Below are 23258 nucleotides of genomic sequence, written 5' to 3'. Positions count from 1 at the left end.
TCAGACAATCTAGACTTTAAAATAAAGACTATATCAAGAGATGCAGAAGGGCATTATATCATCTTTAAGGGGTTTATCGACCAAGAAGACCAAACAATTGTAAACATTTACGCAAAAAATATGGCATCACCCAAATATACAAATCAATTAATCTCAAACATAAAGAAACTCATCAATAGTAATACCATAATAGTAGGAGACTTCAACACCCCACTCACAACAATGGACAGATCATCTAATCAAAAAATCAACAAGAAAACAATGGCTTTGAATGACACACTGGACCAGATGGATTTGACAGATATATTCGGAAAATTTCTTTCTAAAACAGCAGAATATAGTTTCTTCTCCAGTACACATGGAACGCTCTCCAGAATAGACCATATACTGGGACACATATCAACCCTGAGTAAGTACAAAAAGGTCAAGATCATACTGTGCATATTTTCAAACCACAATGTTATGAAACTCGAAATCAACCACAAGACAAAATTTGGAAAGGAACAAATACTTGGAGACTGAAGAACATCCTACTAAAGAATGAATGGGCTAACCAAGCAGTTAAAGAGGAAATTAAAAAGCACATGGAAGTCAATGAAAATGATAACACCACAACCCAAAACCTCTGGGACACAGCAAAGGCCGTCATAAGAGAAATGAGTATAGCAATCCAGGCCTTCCTAAAGAAGGAAGAAAGGTCTCAGATACACAACCTAACCTTATGCCTTAAAGAGCTAGAAAAAAGAACAGCAAATAAAACCAAAAACCAGAAGAAGACAGGAAATAATAAAGGTTAGAGCAGAAATTAATGCTATCGAAACCAAAGAAAAAACAGGAGAACAGGTTAATGAAACCAGAAGCTGGTTCTTTCAAAGGATTAACAAAATTGATAAACCACTCGCCAGTTGGATCAAAAAGAAAAAGGAAAGGACCCAAATAAACAAAATCAAGAATGAAAGAGGAGAGATCACAACCAACACAGCAGAGATACAAACAATAATAAGAGAATATTATGAGCAGTTATATGACAATGAAATGGTCAATCTGAAAGAAATAGACAAATTCCTAGAAACATATACACTATCACAACTGAAACAGGAAGAAATAGAAAATCTGAACAGATGCATAACCAGTAAGGAAATTGAATTAGTAATCAAAAATCTTCCAAAATACAAGAGTCCAAGGCCAGGTTGCTTTCCAGGGGAATTCTACCAAACATTGAAGGAAGAGTTAACACTTTTCTCTTGAAGGTGTTCCAAAAAATATAAATGGAAGGAAAACTTCCATACTCTTTCTATGAAGCCAGCATTACCTTGGTTTCAAATCCAGACAGAGACCCTACTAAAAAGGAGAACCATAGACTAATTTCCCTGATGAACATGGATGCAAAAATCCTCAACAAGATATTAGCCAACTGGCTCCAACAATGTATTAAACAAATTATTCACCACGACCAAGTGGGATTTATACCTGGGTTGCAATGCTGTTTCATATCTGCAAAACAATTAACGTGATTCATCACATCAATAAAAGAAAGGACAAGAACCATATGATCCTCTCAATACATGCAGAGAAAGCATTTGACAAAATACAGCATCCTTTCTTGATACAAACCCTCAACAAAGTAGGGATAGAAGGAGCATACCTCGAGATGACAAAAGCCATACATGAAAGTCTCAACACTAATATCATCCTCCCTGGGGAAAAACTGAGAGCTTTGCCCCTAATATCAGGAACAAGACAGGGATGTCCACTCTCGCCACTGTTATTCAACAAAGTATTGGAAGTCTTAGCCTCTGCAGTCAGAAGATACAAGGAAATAAAAGGCATCCAAATCAGCCAGGAAGAGGTCAAACTTTCACTTTTCGCAGATGACATGATACTCTATGTGGAAAACCCAAAAGATTCCACAAAAAACTGCTAGAATTGATTCATGAATTCAGCAAGTTGAGGATATAGAACTAACACACAGAAATCAGTTCCATTCCTATACGCCAACACTGAAGTGACAGAAAGTGAAATCAAGCAATTGATCCCATTTACAGTTGCATTAAAAAAAACATAAAATACCTAGGAAAAAATCTAACCAAAGAGGTGAAAAATCTATACAGAGAAAACTATAGAAAGACGATGAAACAAACTGAAGAAGACGCAAAAAAAGGAAAAGATTCCATGCTCCATAATAGGAAGAACAAATATTGTTAAAATGTCAACACTACCCAAAGCAATCTACATATTTAACGCAATCCCTATCTAAATAACACGAGAATTCTTCACAGAGCTAGAACAAATAATCCTGAAATTTGTATGGAACCAGAAAAGACCCCGAATAACCAAAGCAATCTTTAAAAAGAAAACCAAAACAGGAGGCATCACAATCCCAGACTTCAAGCTATACTACAATGCTGTAATCTTCAAGACAATATGGTACTGGTGCAAAAACAGACACTCAGATCAATGGAACAGAATAGAGAACCCAGAAATGGACCCACAAACGTATGGCCAACTAATCTTTGACAAAGCAGGAAAGAATATCCAATGGAAAAAAGACAGTCTCTGTAACAAATGGTGCTGGGAGAACTGGACAGCAACATGCAGAAGAATGAACCTGGACCACTTTCTTACACCATACACAAAAATAAACTCAAAATGGATGAAAGACCTCAATGTAAGACAGGAAGCCATAAAAATCCTCTAGGAGAAAGCAGGCAAAAACCTCTTTGATCTTGCCTACAGCAAATTCTTATTCAACATGTCTCCAGATGCAAGGGAAACAAAATAAAAAATGAACTACTGGGACCTCATCAAAATAAAACTTCTGCACAACAAAGGAAACAATCAGCAAAACTAAAAGGCAACAGACAGAATGGGAGAAGATATTTGCACATGACATATCAGATAAATGGTTAGTATCCAAAATCTATAAAGAACTTATCAAACTCAACCCCCAAAAACCAAATAATCCAGTGAAGAAATGGGCAAAAGACATGAATAGACACTTCTCCAAAGAAGACATCCAGATGTCCAACCGACGCATGAAAAAATGCTCAACATCACTCATCATCAGGGAAATACAAATCAAAACCACTATGAGAGACCACCTTACACCTGTCAGAATGGCTAACATTAATAACTCAGGCAACAACAGATGTTGGCAAGGATGTGGAGAAAGAGGATCTCTTTTGCATTGTTGGTGGGAATGCAAGCTGGTGCAGCCACTCTGGAAAACAGTATGGAGGTTCCTCAAAAAACTAAAAATAGAACAATCCTATGACCCAGCAATTGCACTAATAGGCATTTATCCAATGGTTACAGTTGTGCTGTTTTTAAGGGGCACATGCTCCCCAATGTTTATAGCAGCACTATCAACAATAGCCAAAGTATGGAAACAGCGCAAATGTCCATCGATGGATGAATGGATCAAAAAGATGTGGTATATATAGACATGAAGTATTACTTCAATTAAAAAGAATGAAGTCTCACCATTTGCAACTATGTGGATGGAACTGGAGGTATTAAGCTAAGTGAAATTAGTCAGAGAAAGACAGAAATCATATGATTTCACTCATATGAGGACTTTAAGAGACAAAGCAGATGAACATAAGGGAAGGGAAACAAAAATCATATCAAAAGAGGCAGGGGGACAAAACAGAAGAGAGTCATAAATATGGAGAACAAACTGAGCATTATGGGAGGGGTTTTGGGAGAAGGGATGGGCTAAATGGGTAAGGGGTATTAAGGAATCTACTTCCGAAATCATTGTTGCACTATATGCTAACTAATTTGGATGTAAATTAAAAAAAAAAAGAAAATGAAAAAAAGAAAACAGAAGAAAAAATAAATATAATATTAAAATAAGATTAGTAGCACAAGCCACTGCTCACAACATGTCTCTAAACTTAGGAGTTTGAAAATTCACCAATCTTTTCTGGGATCGAGCATGGAGAGCACTGTGGTGTTCCTGGAGAGAAGGCAGGCAAAAAGCCTGGAGGCAGACAACATGGAAACAAGGATTTGAAAGACACATGGCACACACAGGAGGGCCATTATTCATTCTTCTCAGAGCCCTTCTGTGATAGGCAACATTCAGGGGAAGCCTCCCCAGGAATAAAGGAACTAGCTGGTGCCTTTCCCTTCCCTGCCTCTCAGCATGAACACAGAGCTAACTATGGGAAAAGGCTCAGCACCAACACCTGCTAGATACTTGCTTACACCAAGCCCACCCCCTGTACTCTGTTGGAAATGCCCATCTCAGTTAAGTTAGCCTCAGTTACAGTGCAATGGACCCCTCCACCCGAAGATTAGGAGAAACCCCCACACATACCATGTCTCCCAACCAGAGTTCTTCAGGGCTTCAATTCTAGCGAAAGTAGTATCAGGTCTCATTTCACACGCAGACCAGAACATTGGTCTTGTTAAAACTTACCACATTTAGTCCAAGGACCAACACCGCCCACAGCAGGCAAGTAAATCTTCTGCAGAAAACTGGCCTGAAGTAGAGAGCAGACAAAATACAGTAGCAAGAGCACACACAACACTCACCAGAGACACTACTTGAAGCACCAGGCCCTGGACACTATATGACCTCTTCATCATAAAGCCATTATTTTAGAAGCAGGAAACATAACTGGATTTTATAACACAGAGAAAAAGGAAGTGGCAGATAAAATTCAAAGACAGAGGAATTTATCCCAAATGAAGGAACACCATAACACTATAACCCAGAGATCTAAGTGAAACAGATATAAGTAACATGTCTGAAGGAGAATCTAAAGCAACAATCATAGAGATACTGTGCTTTAGAAAAGAATAAAGTACATCAGGGAAACTTTTTACCACAGATATAAAAGAGTTAAAAAAGAATCAATCATAGATGAAGAATGAAATAAATGAGATCAGAAACAGGCTTGATGCAATGAATACCAGAATGGAAGAAGCAGAGGAATAAATTAGTGACCTAGAAGACAAAATAATGGAAAATACGGAAGCTGAAAAAAGTACACATAGAACAACTATGCAACACAATAATAGACTTAGGGAACTCAATCAAGTGTAATAACATTTGTATTATGGGAGTTCCAGAAGAAGCACAGATAGAAAAGAGGGCAGAAAATTTATTTGAAGAAATCATAGTTGAAAATGTCCCTAATCTTGATAAGGAAACAGTCATCCAGATCCAGGAGGCACAGAGAACTCCATTAAAATCAACAAAAGGAGTCCAACACCAAGACATATTGAAATTAAATTTGCAAAAGATAGTGGTAAAAATTATAAAACATCAAGATAAAAAAAAAGTCCTTATCATACAAGGTAATACCCATTAATCTAGCTGGAGATTTCTCAACAGAAACATGGCAAGTCAGAAGGGAATGGCATGTTATATTTAAAATACTAAATGGGAAAAAAAAATTAAAAAAAAAAAAAAAGGGGGCGCCTGGGTGGCGCAGTCGGTTAAGCGTCCGGCTTCAGCCAGGTCACGATCTCGCGGTCCGTGAGTTCGAGCCCGGCATCAGGCTCTGGGCTGATGGCTTGGAGCCTGGAGCCTGTTTCTGATTCTGTGTCTCCCTCTCTCTCTGCCCCTACCCCGTTCATGCTCTGTCTCTCTCTGTCCCAGGAATGAATAAAAAACGTTGAAAAAAAAAATTTAAAAAAATAAAATAAAATACTAAATGGGAGCAGTGTTTCAGTGGCTCAGTCAATTGAGTGTCCAACTTCAGCTCAGGTTATGATCTTGTGTTCTGTGGATACAAGCCCCGCATCAGGCTCTATGCTGACAGCTCAGTGTCTGGAGCCTTCTTCAGATTCTGTGTCTACCTCACTCTCTGTCCATCCCCCGCTCATGCTTTCTCTCTCTCTCTCTCTCTCTCTCTCTCTCTCTCTCTCCCAAAAATGAATAAACATTAAAAAAATTGAAAGCTAAATGGGAAAAATCTAAAGCCAAGAATATTCATACAGCAAGGCTATCATTAAGAATAGAAAGAGAGGGGCGCCTGGGTGGCGCAGTCGGTTAAGCGTCCGACTTCAGCCAGGTCACGATCTCGCGGTCTGTGAGTTCGAGCCCCGCGTCAGGCTCTGGGCTGATGGCTCGGAGCCTGGAGCCTGTTTCCGATTCTGTGTCTCCCTCTCTCTCTGCCCCTCCCCCGTTCATGCTCTGTCTCTCTCTGTCCCATAAAATAAATAAAAAACGTTGAAAAAAAAAGAATAGAAAGAGAGATAAAGAATTTCTCAGACAAAAAAACTACTAAAGGAATTTGTGATCACTAAACCAGCCACAAATATATAGAGGTTAAACAACATGCTACTAAATAAGGAATGGGTCAACCAGGAAATCAAAGAAAAAGTTAAAAAAAATACATGGAAACAAATTAAAATGAGAACATGATAGTCCAAAACTTTAGGGATGCAGCAAAAGTGGTCCTAAGAGGGAAATATAGTAATACCAACCTACCAAAAGAAGAATAAATTGATCAAATAGACAAACTAACCTTAAACCTAAAGGTGTTAGAAAAACAAACAAAGCCTAATGCCAACAGAATCAAGGAAATAATAAAGATTAGAGGAGAAATAAATTATATAGAAATTAAAAGAACAAAAATAACAACAATAGCAACAACAATAGAAAATACCAATGAAACAAGAAACTGGTTCTTTGAAAAAATTAATAAAATTGTTATACCTCTAGCCAGACTTAAAAAAAGAGAGATTTTGGCACCTGGGTGGTTCAGGTGGTTGAGCATTCCACTTTGGCTAAGGTCATGTTCTCACGGCTTGTGAGCTCAAGCCCCGTGTCTGGCTCTGTTGTGACACCTGAGCCTGGATCCTGTTTCAGATTATGTGTCTCCCCTTCTCTCTGCCCCTCCTCTGCTCATACTCTCTGTCTCTCTGTCTCTCAAAATAAATAAACATTAAAAAAAGAAATACTGAAATAAATAAAATCACAAAGGAGGGAGGAGAAATGACAACACTACAGAAATAAAACAATTGTAAGAGAATATTATGAAAAACTATATGTCAACAAATTAGACAACCTGAAAGAAGTTGATAAATTCCAAGAAACATATAAGCTAACAAAATTGAAACAGTAAGAAGTAGAAAACTTGCACACACACACACACACACACACACACACTAGAATCTTATTCAGTCATAAAAAAGATGTCTTGCCACTGCAATGATGTGGGTGGAGTTAGCGAGTATTATGTTAATCAAAATAAATCAGAAAAAGAGAAATACTGTATGTTTTCACTGATATGTGGAATTGAAGAAATAAAACAAATGAGCAAAGAAAAATAGAGTCAAACCAAGAAACACATTCTTTTTTTAATGTTTCACTTTTATTTTTGAAAGAAAGACAGAGCATGAGCCGGGGAAGGGCAGAGAGAGAGAAGGAGACACAGAATCTGAAGTAGACTCCAGGCTCTATGCTATCAGAACAGAGGCTGACATGGGGCTCGAACTCACAAGCTGCAAGATCATGACCTGTGCTAAAGCTGGAAGCTTACTCAACTGAGCCACCCAGGTGCCCTGAAACATAGTCTTAATTATAGACAAGCTGATGGTTACCAGAGCAGAGGTGGGGAAGAGGATGGGTTAAATTGGTGATAGGGATTAAGGAGGGCACTTCTTGTGATGAACATCAGGTGTTGAATGTAAGTGTTGAATCGGCACATTTTTTATCTGAAACTAATATTACACTGTATGCTAAATAACAGGAACTTAAATAAAAACTTAACAAAAAGAAAAGGAAAAGTAAGCCATCTAATTTGGAATAGTTTAAAAAATAAAATGATTACAAATATCTTTAGCCAAGGAATTTAAATATTTTAACACTGAAAATTTTCAGATATTGAGGAAAGGAAATGAAGACACAAATAAATGGAGAGGTATCCCAAGTTCATGGATCAGTAGAATAATATTGATAAAATGCCAATACTACCAAATCCATATATAGATTAAATGCAATCCTGGTCAAAATTCTAAGAGAATTTTTCCACAGAAAGGGAACAATCCTAAAATTCATGTGGAAACACAAATGACTATAAGTAGGCAAAACAGTTCTGAGAAAGGAATAATACTGGAGATATTACACTTTCTGATTGCAAACTATAGTAAAAAGTATAGTAATTAAAACAGTATAGTATTGGAATACAAACAGAAACATAGACCAATGGAATGTAACCAAGAACAGAGAAGTAAACCCATGTATATATGATAAACTAACCTTCATGAGGGCACCAAGAACACACAATAGGTAAGGGATCATTTCTTCACTAAATGATTCTGGGGAAAGTGGATATCTACATGCGAAAGAATAAAAGTGGAACCCTATCACACACAAGTCATAAAAATTATCTTGCAATGGTTTAAAAACTTGAACATAAGAACTGAAAGTTTTCAACTCCTAAAGAAAAACATAGGGAGAAAGATCTTTGATATGCCCTTGACATTGATTTTCTTGGATATGCCACCAAATGTTCAGGCAACAAAAACAAAAGTAAGTATGTGGAATCTATATAAAACTTAGCTTCTGCACAACAAATGAACAATCAATATTGAAAAGCAATTATCTGATATGGGGTTAACATACAAAACATTTAGGTAACAGTAAACTGATTAAAAAATGGAAAAAGGATGTGAATAGGCATTTTTCAAAGAAGACATGTTCTTTCCACAGAAACAGATGTTGTCAAAGGGTACAAACTTCCATTTATAAGATGAATATGTTGTGAGGATCTAATGCATAATATGGTGACTATAGTTAACACTGCTGCGTTATATACTTGAAATCTGGTAAGAGAGTAGACCTCAAATGTTCTCACCACAAAAAAAAATGGTAATTACATGACGTGATGGAGGTGTTAAATAACCGTACCATAGTCATAATTTTGCCATGCACGTGAGCATCAAATAATAACATTGTACGTCTCAAACATACACAGTTATATTTCAATTGTTTCAATAAATCTATAGAAAAAATAAAAATAACGAGGCTACAGAAAATAAGTTAAATATAGGAGCCATATTCTTACGTAGTGAAGGAAATCCAATGCTCAGTGTTATGAGTTGAATTGTGTCCCACATAAAGACACACTCATGTCCAATCACTGGGTACCTGTTAACTTGGCCTTATTTGGAAACAGGGTCTCTGTAGATGTAATCAAGTTTAGATGAGGTCATACTGGATTAGGGTGGACCCTAATTACAATGACCGGTGTTCTTATGAGAAGAAGGAGATTTGGACACAGACACACACAGGGAGAGTGTGCCATGTGAGCTATGATGGAAGCAATGACTGGGGTGATGGATCTACAATCCAAGGAATGTCAATGATTGCTAGAAACTGCCAGAAGCTAGAAGAGAGTCATCGGACAGATTCTTCCTCAGAGCCTTGGCAAGGAGACCATATTGCTGACATTTTTATTTTGGACTTTTAGCTCACAGAAATTTGAGAAAATAAACTTCTAATGTTTTAAGCCAGCTGATCTGTGGTAATTTGCTTAAGCAGCCCTAGGAAACTAATATACCTTAAGTTATATTTGGATATGAGCAAGAAGAGAGTATCTGCTATAATAGGAGAAAAGTCAGGGAAAAAAAGGTTGTAAAATACATATAGATTAGTATATTTAGTTGTGACTATGGTGAAAATTTATCCTATTTATCTCTATTATGTGAGAGTGGAGTGGAAAAATCTATTATAAATTTAACAGAAAAAATGTAAGAAATAGTCATCTTAAAGGAGAGACTTGAACAGATGAGAGAAGTTTAATACCATTGCCAGGTAACATTAATGGCCCACTTGCAGTATGATATTATAAATTAAGTTGAAGCCAATTATCATGGTTACATGATTTTCCTCAACTACATTCAGCTTGCAAAAAGGTACCACTGAGAAGTGATGGGGGAGTTGGATATATCTATAACTAGGGTTTTGTCTAAGAGACATCAAAATGAAAATGGATAAATGGAATTGAATATTTATGCATGAAATTATTTGTTTTGGTTCACTATGAGCCTATAGGAACCTAAGATAGGTAAGAATCTATAATGAGTAAGAACATAAGTAAAGCCATTGGGAAAGGATTAATGAGCAGTAGTTCAAAGTTGGTAAAATCAATAGTAGGTCTTATAGGGGTAGGTGAATTGTTGGAGTGTGGGTATTAGAGGTGCCTGAAGTAGTGTTTGGAGAATAATTGAAATTGAGATTTTGGAGGGATATGAATAGAAATGAGCAACTGAAATAAGATGGAAGGCAAGATACTTTGAGAAAATGAAGTAAAAAAATGAGATATTAGGATATGGGAATGATTATCTATGTATCAAAATCACCAGGGATTAAATAAAGAGGGAATGGCAGTGGACCAGAGAACCATGGCAAAATAAAGGGAATGACCTGGGAGTTAGTCCATGAATACAACAAGGAAACATAGCAGGTGATATAAATCTGATGATATGAGATTCAAAGCTGGCTATTTTTAGGGAGTAGAGAAGTAGAATGAGTTGGAAATGCCATTGAGGAACCAAATGTACATCTATAGCATCTCTGGTTCCAGTGGCAGGAGGGGACATGGGAAGGAAAATATCCACTCAAGAGGGCCCCAAGAAAAACAATGTATTTGAGAAACAGCCGAGTTTCGGAGAGCAATAAAGTGGAGATATCATTCAGATATGAGGCAGAGGAGGGTATAGAGGATTTTGCTGATGACAGTGTGTTTCAGAGATAATGCCCAATGGTGACATAATCCTGAAGCCTTTGTGATGTAAGAGGAAAGATCATATGTAGGCAGGATAAAACTAGAGATACCTCTCCAAAATCACTAGGAGCTCAATTTTAATTTCTAGATCAAACCATTCTTTTCCTTTCTTTCACACTGTATTGAAATTTCTGATTTTAAAAGTAATACAAACTCATTGAAAAACATCCAAGCATCATAAATATGTGTCATTTAAAAAGGGAAAATCTCTTTAAGTTTTTTAGAGTTTGAATTTCTGAGTCAAAGATTTTCTAAATGTTCTTTTTATAAATGAGGTTGTGCACTTTTTCATATGTTTACTGGTCATTCACATTTCTTTTTTTATAAAATATCTGTTCATAGCCTTCAACTATTTTTATGCCACCTTAATTGTACCTTTCTTATTGAGCTTTATGAGCTTTTTATATGATTGTATCTTAAGAAATTCCCATTTTTGTAGGTAAAAATGGTTGAATATTAACAATCTCATATGATTCAACATAATACACATCGCTATTAGCTGGTAGTTCCAAGTCAATATGGTCTATATTATCCTAATTTTTGTATTATTTCAGCAATATTCTTGTGGAGATGTAAACTTTTAAAATAAAGACCAACATTGAAAGATGTGGCCAACTAAAACCTGCAGAAATACTGTTAAATCCATGTTAATATTTCATCATCCACTTAATGACTCTTTTTAAAAGTCAACTCACTAAACTTTATTTTCTTGGAAATAATACTGTCTTCCTTTTTAGCAGAGCAAAAGGATGATCTAACTTTCTTTTTACAGAAAATTAAGTATACCAAAGTTGTATAATAAAGTCTTACTACATTATATCATGCTTTACATTTTAAGTGCCTTCACACACATTAATTACTTCCTGTCTCAAAATAAGATGTGATTGTGAGTACACACACGCACACACACACAAAATGGTTAAGGCCATGCAACTGTTTTGTGACAAAGCCTGAAGTAGCTAAATCTCAAAGCAAAAAACCCAAGATATTGTTGAAAATTTCATACCTCTCTTTAAAGTATTAATCTATAAATAAAATTACAATGAAATAAACATTATTCACATTTAAAAATATAAATATGTTGCTAAGTTGAGCATATTAGTCATTAAAAATACTAAAATGTATTAGACAAAGTACTTACAATCTTGTAAGAGACATTTCCCCTGCCTATATGTTGCCAGGACTTTAGGATTCTAATTTCAAACTGGTAGTGTTGAGTGATGACATCATAAAGACACTGTGAATAACAGGAAGTTGAAGGGAAAGGACAGAATTAATTATATTTTATGGTGCATAGATGCCTCTGAAATCTATTGTAAAATTGTACCTGTGTTTACACATAATGTTTTACGGCTTGAACAGGAAGAATCAGGTTTTCATTGATTAATTCTATTTTGTTGTTTGCTAAACATCTAATTGTTATTAGACTATTTTAACACCAGTTTTGAACATACATGTGTACACACAGACCTATATACACGTCTATATGTGCATATGAAGGAGCTATATGGATTAAAAGGAATATAAAAGAATATAAACATTCCTCTAAAGAGCTACTTTAATCCTGTACATTTCCTTCACATTCAGACTTTCCCCCATAAAACTATCTATTATCTATCTATCTATCTATCTATTATCTATCTATATTCACAGTGATATTTCTTCAAAATAACTTGAATATAGTTTCATCTTATGTAAGTTACACAAAGGTGAAATGTCTATTAAAATAGTACCAAGAACTCTGAAACACTTTTTTTCTCCCCAAATCTAAAAACAATTGTTGTTATGTACAAAGTTATATTAGAACCAGTTATCAAATGCTACTTGGCAGGAAATTTGCAAAATATGAACTTTACATTATATAAAGGAAAGTCATGTGGTAGGTAAGGATGCATACAGAAAAAAGATGTCTTTTATGTGATCTAGAAAACAAAAAGTGAGTATCTTTTTGGTCCCAGGAAGAGAAGCAGTTGATTAGTTATTTTCATTTTTGGCTACATTTTTGTCATAGAATTTTTATTTATTTTTGAAAGTGTATATTTCTTATGTAATACTAAGCTCATCTCATTTTTTTAGTTTGTTTATTAATTTTGAGAAAAACAGAAAGCACGAGTGAGTGGGGAAGGGGCAGAAAGAGACAGAGAGAGAGGGAGAGACAGAATACCAAGCAGGCTCTGTACTGTCAGCACAGACAATTTCACAACCACGAGATAATGACCTGCACCAAAATCAAGAGTTCAATGCTTAACCGACTGAACCACCCAGGCGCTCTTGACCTTATTTCATTTTTAGAAAATAAAAGCAAAATGTGATCCAAGCACCAAGTTAGTTTTCACTTGAGTAGTGTTACACAGTCTCAGAGCCCTTCCATTGGCCAAACTGAGCTTAAAAGACTATCAAAAAGTATTACCTTCTGAAGTAAAGTAATATAAAGCCATTCAATTTGTAAGTCAAAAATAGACCGCAATCAGTAAAGTAATAAAAGGAACACTATGTGTAAAGAGCCTTGAAAAATGTTCCTACTCTCAGGCAGAGTAATTCTACTCCTAGGAATGCATCCTAAGTAACTATTTCAGCACAAAGATGTTAATTATAATTTTACATAAAATATTAAAATTTAGATACACTCTAAATGTCCAAGATTAGGGAATGGTTTTAGTAAATCCCTAGATAATTCCATGAGGGCAGGAATCATGTCTGTTTGGTTGTCAACGCCTAACATTTGTGTGAAAAAAAAAAAAAAGATATGTAGAACTGTACACAGAGTTTGATAGCTACCATGTAAAGTGGAAGTATTTATTGTAAAAAGAAATAAAGTTAAATATATCATAATGGTATAAGTGGAGTTATGGATAATTTTGTTTTCTGCATATGATGTTTTGTAGTTAAAATTCCTACAAAATATGTATATATTGATAAGCAAAAAATATAATACTAAAATATATGTAAAGCTTTGCAAGTGCAGATAGAAATAATATTTGGAACATTTATATTCTTGGATTATTTGGCCTGATAAGAAAATTAGTATTACTTTTGAAAGACTGTTGTGTAGATAAAACAATTAACAAAATAATTATTTTATTAATTTTTTTAATGTATATTTATTTTTGAGAGAGTCAGAGTGTGAGTGGGGGGGATATAGACAGGGGAGACACAGAATCTGAAACAGACTCCAGGCTCTGAGCTGTCAGCACAGAGTCCAATGTGGGGGCTCAAATTCATGAACCTGGAGATCATGACCTGAGCTGAAGTTGGAGGCTCAGCCGACTGAACCATCCAGGTACACCGCAAAATATCTTGACTAATACTACTTTATTTTCTTAACTTACCTGTTAATTCAAATAGTCAAATTGGTATAAATGCAGCTTCAATGAATACAAAATTTCTGTCAAAATTTCTAAGATTCAGTCAAGGAAAATTAAGTAATATCTATGAACATATAAAGCTGTAAAGGGCTTATTTTAACTCATGTGAAGAGTATACTTAAAGTTTTTATTTTTAAAAATTTATACATACTATTGATTTGAAGGTTTAATCATAAGGAAGAAAATTGGAAGAAGAACCAGAGAACAGCCTTGTTTTGGGAAAGATCTAGGGCTCAGGAAGAGTACATGCCTTGTACAACCCCATCACCAAGGCAATACTGAAGCAGACAGAGGCTGGTTGTCTCCTCCTCTCTTTCTCTTTTGTCACACCTGTTTCCTCCCCCCCACCCCCCATTTCAAAACTTTCTCAGATTTTAAAAATGAGATACAAAGCAGGGAACAATGAAAGCATATGCACATCTACAACGAGATTTGGCTTGGGCCCTGGACTTCTCCAAGCATGACCTCGAGCTTTGAAGAAGAAAAACATAACATTTTATTTTCAGTCACCAATTTCAGTCTTTAACAATATTCACACACAGACTGGCAGGACATCACATCTTCAATTGAATCTGAAGCCCCCATACCACTTTCTCCCCTGCGCTGGGCCTCCCTTCCACTCTATCTCATTTATTTTTTTCCATAGCACTTATTACATTCTACATAACTTACTTGTTTATTGTTTATCACCCACCACTAGAATATACAGACCATGGCTGCAGGGATTTTTGTTTGTTTTATTTACTGGTGTATCTCCAGTTCCTGGCAAATAGATGACACTAAACATTTTTATTGAATGAATACTATCTCAGGTGTTTTCTTTCACTAAGAAAGCATCATTAATGTCTGTAGCCACTGAAAAACTGAGATTTAAATGATCAATATACTGCTACCTACTAGTAATAGGACTAAATTGGCCATTAATTTTGACCTAAAATTTATGACTATGTTGCAGTTTCATTTTGTACTGATCCCCTGCTGGTTCTGGTGGTAAGGGTGGAAGTGTTTTGAAGGGATATGCTTGGGAGTAAAAACATATTAAATTAGAACTCAGGAAACCACTGTTAAGATTTCAGCTTTGTCACTAATCATAGGGCTTTGGATAAGCCAACTAAACTTTCCTTGGTGTCTCAATCTGTAATAGGGATGGAGTAGATAGCTAGTTAACCTAGAGTAACACAGACTGTTAAGGATCTAAGAGGGTAGTAACCAAGTGGTCCAGAGCCAAATTCCACATTTCACATAGGTTTCATTCTGTATTAATATATTTTATGTAAAACAATCTGAGTGCTTTTGCATGTAATATATTGATCCAGTAAGGTAACACCACTATTTCTTACTTATCAGGCATTTTAATTGGCAATGATATATAATGAAAATAATTGTGAATATGAAACTCTATGGAATTCAAGATTTAAGTTAAAAGCTAAAATCTGAAATTACCCCTTGCCCTATTCCCACCATTACTCAGGAAACTCCAGTAGACTAAAAAGAGCCTGATATCTCCATCTAGTTAGAATAATGGTTCTTAACTCTTAAACTCTAATCATTTATAAGGATGCTCTCAAACTTTGATCAAGAGATAATATAAATTATTGTTGCAAGTGAGGATGCACACTTCAAGTCTTGTCAAAAGGAACCTTGAAGTGAGTGAATCTTCTGATATTGAGGGGAATAAACCTTGCATCAAATTCAAAGGGGGCAAATTGGGATATCAAAACTTGAGTCAACAATCTTATGTTTCCTGGAACAAGCAATGCAAGCCCCACATGAAAGTAAGGCTATTTCTGTTTTTGTTTTGTTTTGTTTTGTTTTTGCTGTTGTTGTAGTTAATAATTTCATCTCCATGATTAGCAGAGTGCTGCTTCAAACTAGGCACTCAACAAATATTTGTTCAATGCATAAATATGTAAGAAAGGTATGATCAGGATAAAGTTGTACACAGGTAGATATAAAGGACTGACATGCAACAATTTAAATCGTACAAAAGTGGATGTTTTTATAGACCATTAGTGACATTTATTATTAGTAATTGGGTTGCAATTATTGTGGCTTAGCACAGCTTTAGTTAGAATCTTTTATTTGAAATGTGCTCAGAAATTTTCATTTTCAAATGTGTGCTATAAACACATGTACATGCATGATTGTGAATCACAGAATTAGAATAACTTGTCTTACAAAATAGGAAATTGTCTAAAGCTTTTGAGAGAACTTTACTAAATATTTTATTTACATGTAAGACCCATAAAGACTAAATAGCGGCTATATTTTGAGAATATCCGTGACTGAGTTCATTAGATATTTGTTTTGATTGATCAAATGAATACATTTTTAAAAGGCAAATGAATTAGAGAGATAGAAAGACAACACCCTTGCACTGCCTTTTTTTAAATATAAAGATAAATACTACACATGTAACTCCTATGCTTTCAGTAGGTGAACATGTGCATCCAATCTATTTCCCCAACCTCTTTCTATCATTTCCCTCATATTTCTGATACCCATGTCCACTGAAAGATATTGTGATAGAACCTATTGATTGCTTACCCAACATTTTTACCTTCCTCTGTATTTCTTACCTGTCATCACCATAGATGTTAGGGAGTCCATGTGCATGGTTTCCAAGACTTCCTTGTAGCTAGTACTGGTCCCCCAACCTAGATTGGGCCAATGATAAATAATAAAAATACTTCTAGGGAGTGTCTGGGATTTTCTATTATGATAAAAACCCTATTTTATTCCTGCTTCATATATTGTTTATATAATGGCATGATGCTTGAAAGTGCAGCAGCCATCTTGTGAACATGAGAGGACATATTGACAACACCAAAGATAACTCAGCAGAAAGAATATAATAACATTTTTAATCCTTTAACTTAATTATATATAAAAAATCTTTCTGAAATTATGCTAGGGTGAGCCTGGGTGGCTCAGTTGGTTAAGCCTCCAATTATTAATTTTGGCTCAGGTCATGATCTCATGATTGAGCCCCATGTCATGAGATTGAGCCACATGTCAGCCTCAGTGTGGAGCCTGCTTGGGATTCTCTTTCCACCTCTCTCTCCCACTTGTGTGTGCTCTCTCAACATAAATAAACTTCAAAAATCTTGTTAAGAAAACAGTAATGTCTTGATGGTTTAAGCTGCTATTAATGGAGTTTTCTCTTACATTTTTTCAGAAAGCGATAATAACTGATCCAACTTTCTGTGCCAGTTTATGACTTTTTCCAGTGTCTTTCCCCTCATCTAAAATGGTATTCTCCCTATCTGTTTCCATACCAATTTTCATCTAGCACCAGATCAACTATTATTTGCTCTGTGAAGACTTTATCATTCAGAGTTAATTGCTTCCTAGGCAGAGTTGGTCATTAATTCAAAAAGTAATTATTGAGAACCGACTTTATGACAGACATTTTACTAGAATAATGATGTAATTGTTTAAAAAATGACTCTCTGGAGTTTACAGTCCATTGCATATATAATTAGTTATATACCAACATCCATTTCCCTATTTTTTCCTTATAAGCAAAACCACAATTTTAATTTATTGTTCATACTTTCCTCATATAACTTAAATGAGGCAAACTTTATCTAGAGCTATAAGTATAAATTATTGTTGCCCTAAGCCATTGTTCAGTATTTTTTTTTTTTTGCTAGTGATTGATTTAGGGGTAAACATATCATCCAGTTCTAGCCAATTATATCTGAGAGAAGGATTCTAGGAAAGGTTTTTTCACTCTTATGTAGTTGTCACTAGAAAAAAAACAGTCCATTTTCATCTCCTAGAAATACTCATATCTGGTTGCAGTGCTTGAAACCAATGCAACAAACATCTTGTAAATATGAAGAGACACAAAACAGGCAAAGCCAAACAACTAAGGTATTTAGATATAGAAATTAGGTTTTGATGACATTTGTGATATGCTGAATTAACCAACACTGAAAATTTCTCTAGTTCTAAACACTATGTAACTTAAATGCATTAGCTGTGTAAGTTTATTTGAGTTAGAGTTTTCTTTTTTTTTTTTTTTTAATTTTTTTTTCAACGTTTTTTATTTATTTTTGGGACAGAGAGAGACAGAGCATGAATGGGGGAGGGGCAGAGAGAGAGGGAGACACAGAATCGGAAACAGGCTCCAGGCTCCGAGCCATCAGCCCAGAGCCTGACGCGGGGCTCGAACTCACGGACCGCGAGATCGTGACCTGGCTGAAGTCGGACGCTTAACCGACTGCGCCACCCAGGCGCCCCAAGAGTTAGAGTTTTCTAATACTTGCAGGCAAAAACATCTCAAATAACAGTCTTACAGACAATGCAAGAACAAGGTTGTAAATGATGAACAAATTGGAGAAAAAGACCTTTGGTTTTATTAATTAAAAACTCGTGGTCTCAGAATAACTAGATTGCCCATTCAAGAGAACATAAATAGACCACAAAAATCATTCTTACTAAATATTTGTAGATCAAAGATCTTAGTACTTAGTGGTTGCCTCCATGGCATATATTTTTTGCCATAGCAATGGCAAGGTTGTTTCAATATAATCATCTATGTCCCTTTGTGATTGTCTGAAATATAGCTGTCCAATATTAGGGATACTGTTTTTTATCATGACATCAAAGATGACTAATTATGTGGAAAATATTTGTGGACCTTGGATTTATTTGTATTGAACTTTAACCTCTAAACTAGCTTTCTACAGATGTTGTATTCCATTTAATATTTTGTGAATAATGTATATATGTGTAAAGACTTATATCATGTTTTTATGTTTATGGATTTTCTATCCCCATTTTCTTTCTGTGCCTTTTAAACTCTTCTAGCCCTCTGGCAACTGGCATTAGCTTTATGCAAAATTTGTCATTTTCAAACATCTTAGTAATACCAATGTGACATTTTTATACCAAAATTTGACTGTTCAACCAAGTCACCATAGATTTAATTTATAAGGTTACATTCACTAAGACATATTCATAATATACCCATTATGTTGTGACAAGTGAGATATTTTTATGTTCAGCATTTCCATTTCTCTTGCTAATTCAAAGGTCAAGGTCACTGTCTATATTTTAGCTTAATCTATTTAGTAATGAATACTGCCCAATATTTCTAGTTACTTTATTGTTTTTTTGGCCAATAATTTAAAAGCCCCCTAATATTTCCAAATTCATAAACCTTACACGTGTATTTGAGAACTTTGTTGGATAAAAGAGAACACTTGAAAGACACAATATTCAACATAGTAAAGCAGAGTAGGTCAAAACAATGATTAACAAGCAGGCTGTCTATAGAAAAAAAAACATAAGGAAAAATCCCTTTGACATTGGCCTTGGCAACATTTTTTTTCAGATATGTCACCAAAAACACAAGCAACAAAATGAGAAATAAACAAGTGAGATTACATCACTCTAAAAAGATTATGTGGAATGAAGAGGCAATCTATCAAATGAGAGAAAATATTTGCAAATCATAGATCAAATAATGGCTTAACATCCAAAATATGTAGGGAATTCATATAACTCAATAGTAAAATAATAACAATAATAATAATAAGTAAATAAATAAAATGGGCAGAGGACCTGAATAGACATTTATCCAAATGGCCAACAGATATAAGAAAAGAGTCTCAACATCACTAATCATCACGGAAATGCAAATCAAAACCAGGGTGAGGTATTATCTAACAACTGTTAGAATGCCTATTATCAGAAAGACAAGAGATAACAAGTGATGGTGAGAATGTGGAGAAAAGGGAACCCTGTACAATGTTTGTGGGAATGTAAATTTGTATAGTCACTATAGAAAGCAGTATGCAGAGTTTAAAAAAAATTAAAGATATAACTACCATATAATCCAGCAATCTCACTTCTGGCATTTATACAGAAAAAACGGAATCACTGTCTCAAAGGGATATTTGCACAGCCATTTTCACTGCAGCATTATTCGCAATAAACTAGACGTGAAAACAACCTAAGTGTTCATCGATGGTTAAATGGATAAATAAGAGGTGGTATATATAAATTATATATATATATATATATATATACACACACACACACACACATACATACACACAATGGAATATTATACTATTATACAGCCATAAAAAGATAATCCTGTCAGTTGCAGCAACACTAATGGATCTTGGGGGCATTATTCTATGTGACCTGTCAGACAGAACAAGTAAAATACTGCATGACCTCACTTCTATGTGAAATTTTAAAAAGCCAAATTCATGTAAACAGAGAATAACAAAGTTGTTATTAGTCTATAAAGTCTATAAAGGGACCTTATACTTATACAATGTCATATGCCAATTATATCTCAAAAATATTTATATATACTTTATACATACATAAAGCTGGAAAAAATTAAAAATAGAAGAAAACAAATAGGCTGTCTGGTAGAAACTAAAATATATCTCTTAATTCTTTTATAAAAGTTAACAGAAAGTAGAGCATGCAACTCTTGTTCTCATGATCATGAGTTTGAGCCCCATGTTGGGTGTAGAGATTACTTAAATAAAAAAAATTAAATTAGAAATTATTTTTTAGATTTCAACCTTCAAGTCAATTAGAGATAAATATGAATCTTCCACATTTTTTCTCTCTGAAGTTGGACAGTTACATTCAAATAATTAAAGGCTGTATGAAGAGAGACATGTATCATATTTCCTGTTATCTTTTTTGTGCTAATACAAATTAGAATTTAAAATGTTTTTCAAGCAATGTGTCAATAATAAATCAGTGAATCTATTAATCATACACAAAATAATCACTGAGTGTATTCCAATGTGGGAAATATGGGAGAAATGTGTTCTTGGGAAGTGTTCTCATGGGATGTTTTGGTGAGTGTATAGGTGTTCATTTTAAAATAAATTTATGATGTGTTTATTTTTTCAACTGATGCACCATTTATAGAAAATTTTAAAAATATAGAACACTAGTAAGAGTTTGATAGGTAGAAACTGCAGTTTCAACTTGGTATAATGAGTACATGTTGCAGCTTCCACCCTTACATTAATCTATAAAAATTTTTAAAAGAATATTTTAAAAATTAATGAAGATATTACTATATTCAAATATAGGAATGATAAATCACAAGAGAAAAGAAAACAAAAGCAGATAAATTTAATCAGAGAGATAACCCAGAGAGAGGCTCAGAGCCTAGGATGCATGTGGGATCTAGTGGGAGAGTACTGGGTTTTTAAAAAGAATCAACACCAAGGGACCTTAATGTCTAGAGGTTCTTGACACTAATAACAGAAATAAACTGAGAGACAAATAATTGGGGATTAGTAGGAACAGAGCGGGAGAGAGCAATGAGGCTGGCTTATACTTGAGCATTCTTTCTCTAATTCTCTTATGATTCTGAAAGCTGTGATAAAGGCGTCTGTTTCCAGGAGGAAGAAGTGCTTGGAGATGATAAAGCCTGTAGATGAGTATGTCTATACTAAGAATAAATAAATATATATATATATATATGTTTATATATATATTTTTTCATATATATATATGTTTATATATATATATATTTTTCATATATATATATATATACATATATATATATATATGTTTTCCCAGAAGATCAATTGTAGTGAAACTATCCAACTTGCAGTATGCTCCACTCATTTATCCTTCTCCTAAAAACTATCTCTCCTGTGCCCCCAAAGCAGGCTGTATAGTCAGATTTAGCTGATTGTCTTGGAGTAAATCTCAGTTACCAGGATGAGCTCACAATAACAAAATATAGGTCATTTGAGACATGTAAACACCACAAAAGTGAGACAATACAGATGTGTGAAACCAGAGCTAATGGAGAAGGCAGATCAGGACTTACATATAAGTATAATTATATAAATATAAGAACTGACATTCATGACACAAGAAAGAATAGCCACAAAAATTAAAATATATAAATAATTTTATAAATAAATATGAGTTTCAATATGTTGATATTCAATAGATGAATTGAATAGAACAGACACACAAGAACAGAGAATTAATAAACTGGACAATTTGGCTAAGCAATTCTCAATGCAGCACAAAAGAATGGAAAGATGAAAGGTAGTTTTAAAAGGTTAAGTTAATAAACACATAGATTACAGAAGGGCCAGAATCCACCTAATGTAGTTCAAAAAGAGTAACACCTAATTTAATCTAATACAGAGAAACTTGCACCCACCAAAGATTGGACATTCTTTCAAATGCACATAGAACATTATTAAAAATAGAGCACAAGGAAATAGCAAAAAAAAATTAAGGAATAAAAATTATAAAGACCATGTTGCCTCACAAAAATGCAATAAAACTAGAAATAAAAAAAAATACCCTCAGTTATAGAAAATATATTTGGAAAACAAATGTATCTACTACTACAAATTAATTGATTAAAGAAAAGATAACATAATAAAAGTTATGAGATACTTACAATAAAATGACAAAATACTATACTGAATTGTGGGAATTCAGAAAGAAGGACAAATAATATGCATTTTAAGAGAATAATTGGCAGTATTCATAAATATTTTAAATATTGGATATAACAGAAGAATGAGTCAAATATAAGTAGGATCTAAGAGATGTTTTGAAAAACTAGTGGGACATTTATTTTAGTGAGGCTGGAAGGAGAAAATTTTCAAGATGGAAACTACATTTTGGCAGAAAACCTCGGAAGAGTTAATAGTTGATGGTATGTGCATTAATGACACCTCTGAGATGAAGAATGTATAAAGAAGAGCAAAAGATCAAAGACTGAAAGAACCTTTAGTAATCCCCGTATTTTGATGATGATAAGAGTAAAAGGCCATTAGGTCTAAAACAAAAATGTTTAGATAAGAAGAAAAACCCAATGCACCAAATGTCATTAAATTCAAAATATGAGAGAATTTCAAGGAGTGGGAAATAATTAACCGTGACTAATTCAGTAGAGAAGTTAGTAATAAATGGAATAGAGAAAAAACAGTTGGATTTAGCAAGATTTTCACATCCAACTTTCTTTTTTTATATGAAATTTATTATCAAATTGGTTTCCATACAACACCCAGTGCTCACCTCAACAGATGCCCTCCTCAATGCCCATCACCCACTTTCCCCTCCCTCCCAACCCCCATCAACCCTCAGTTTATTCTCAGTCTTTAAGAGTCTA

At 34.5% G+C, this 23258-nt stretch overlaps 1 protein-coding gene across 5 annotated transcripts in view; it reads right to left on the bottom strand.

Annotated features, from left to right (window-relative positions):
* The window catches only part of CYLC1 (cylicin 1), a 77419-nt gene extending 65445 nt beyond the window's left edge, over window positions 1-11974 (bottom strand). For 2 of the 5 annotated variants that reach the window (XM_049644014.1, XM_049644015.1), the window contains exons 1-2: window positions 11893-11921; window positions 4427-4490 (exon numbers count right to left, since the gene is read on the bottom strand). Coding sequence is in view for 1 of the 5 variants with exons in the window: in XM_049644010.1 (XP_049499967.1) it covers window positions 11893-11909 (17 nt within the window). In the remaining 4 variants the exon portion in view is untranslated. Of the gene's footprint in view, window positions 1-4426; window positions 4491-11892 lie in introns of all 5 variants that reach the window. The other 3 variants (XM_049644010.1, XM_049644013.1, XM_049644016.1) reach the window with 2 other exon arrangements.
* Window positions 11975-23258: the final 11284 nt, after the last annotated feature.

Source organism: Panthera uncia, chromosome X (genome assembly GCF_023721935.1).
Source record: "Panthera uncia isolate 11264 chromosome X, Puncia_PCG_1.0, whole genome shotgun sequence".
Classification (NCBI taxonomy): domain Eukaryota; kingdom Metazoa; phylum Chordata; class Mammalia; order Carnivora; family Felidae; genus Panthera; species Panthera uncia.
The sequence above is the reverse complement of the archived record's forward strand: the minus strand, read 5'-3'. Positions and strand labels throughout refer to the sequence as shown.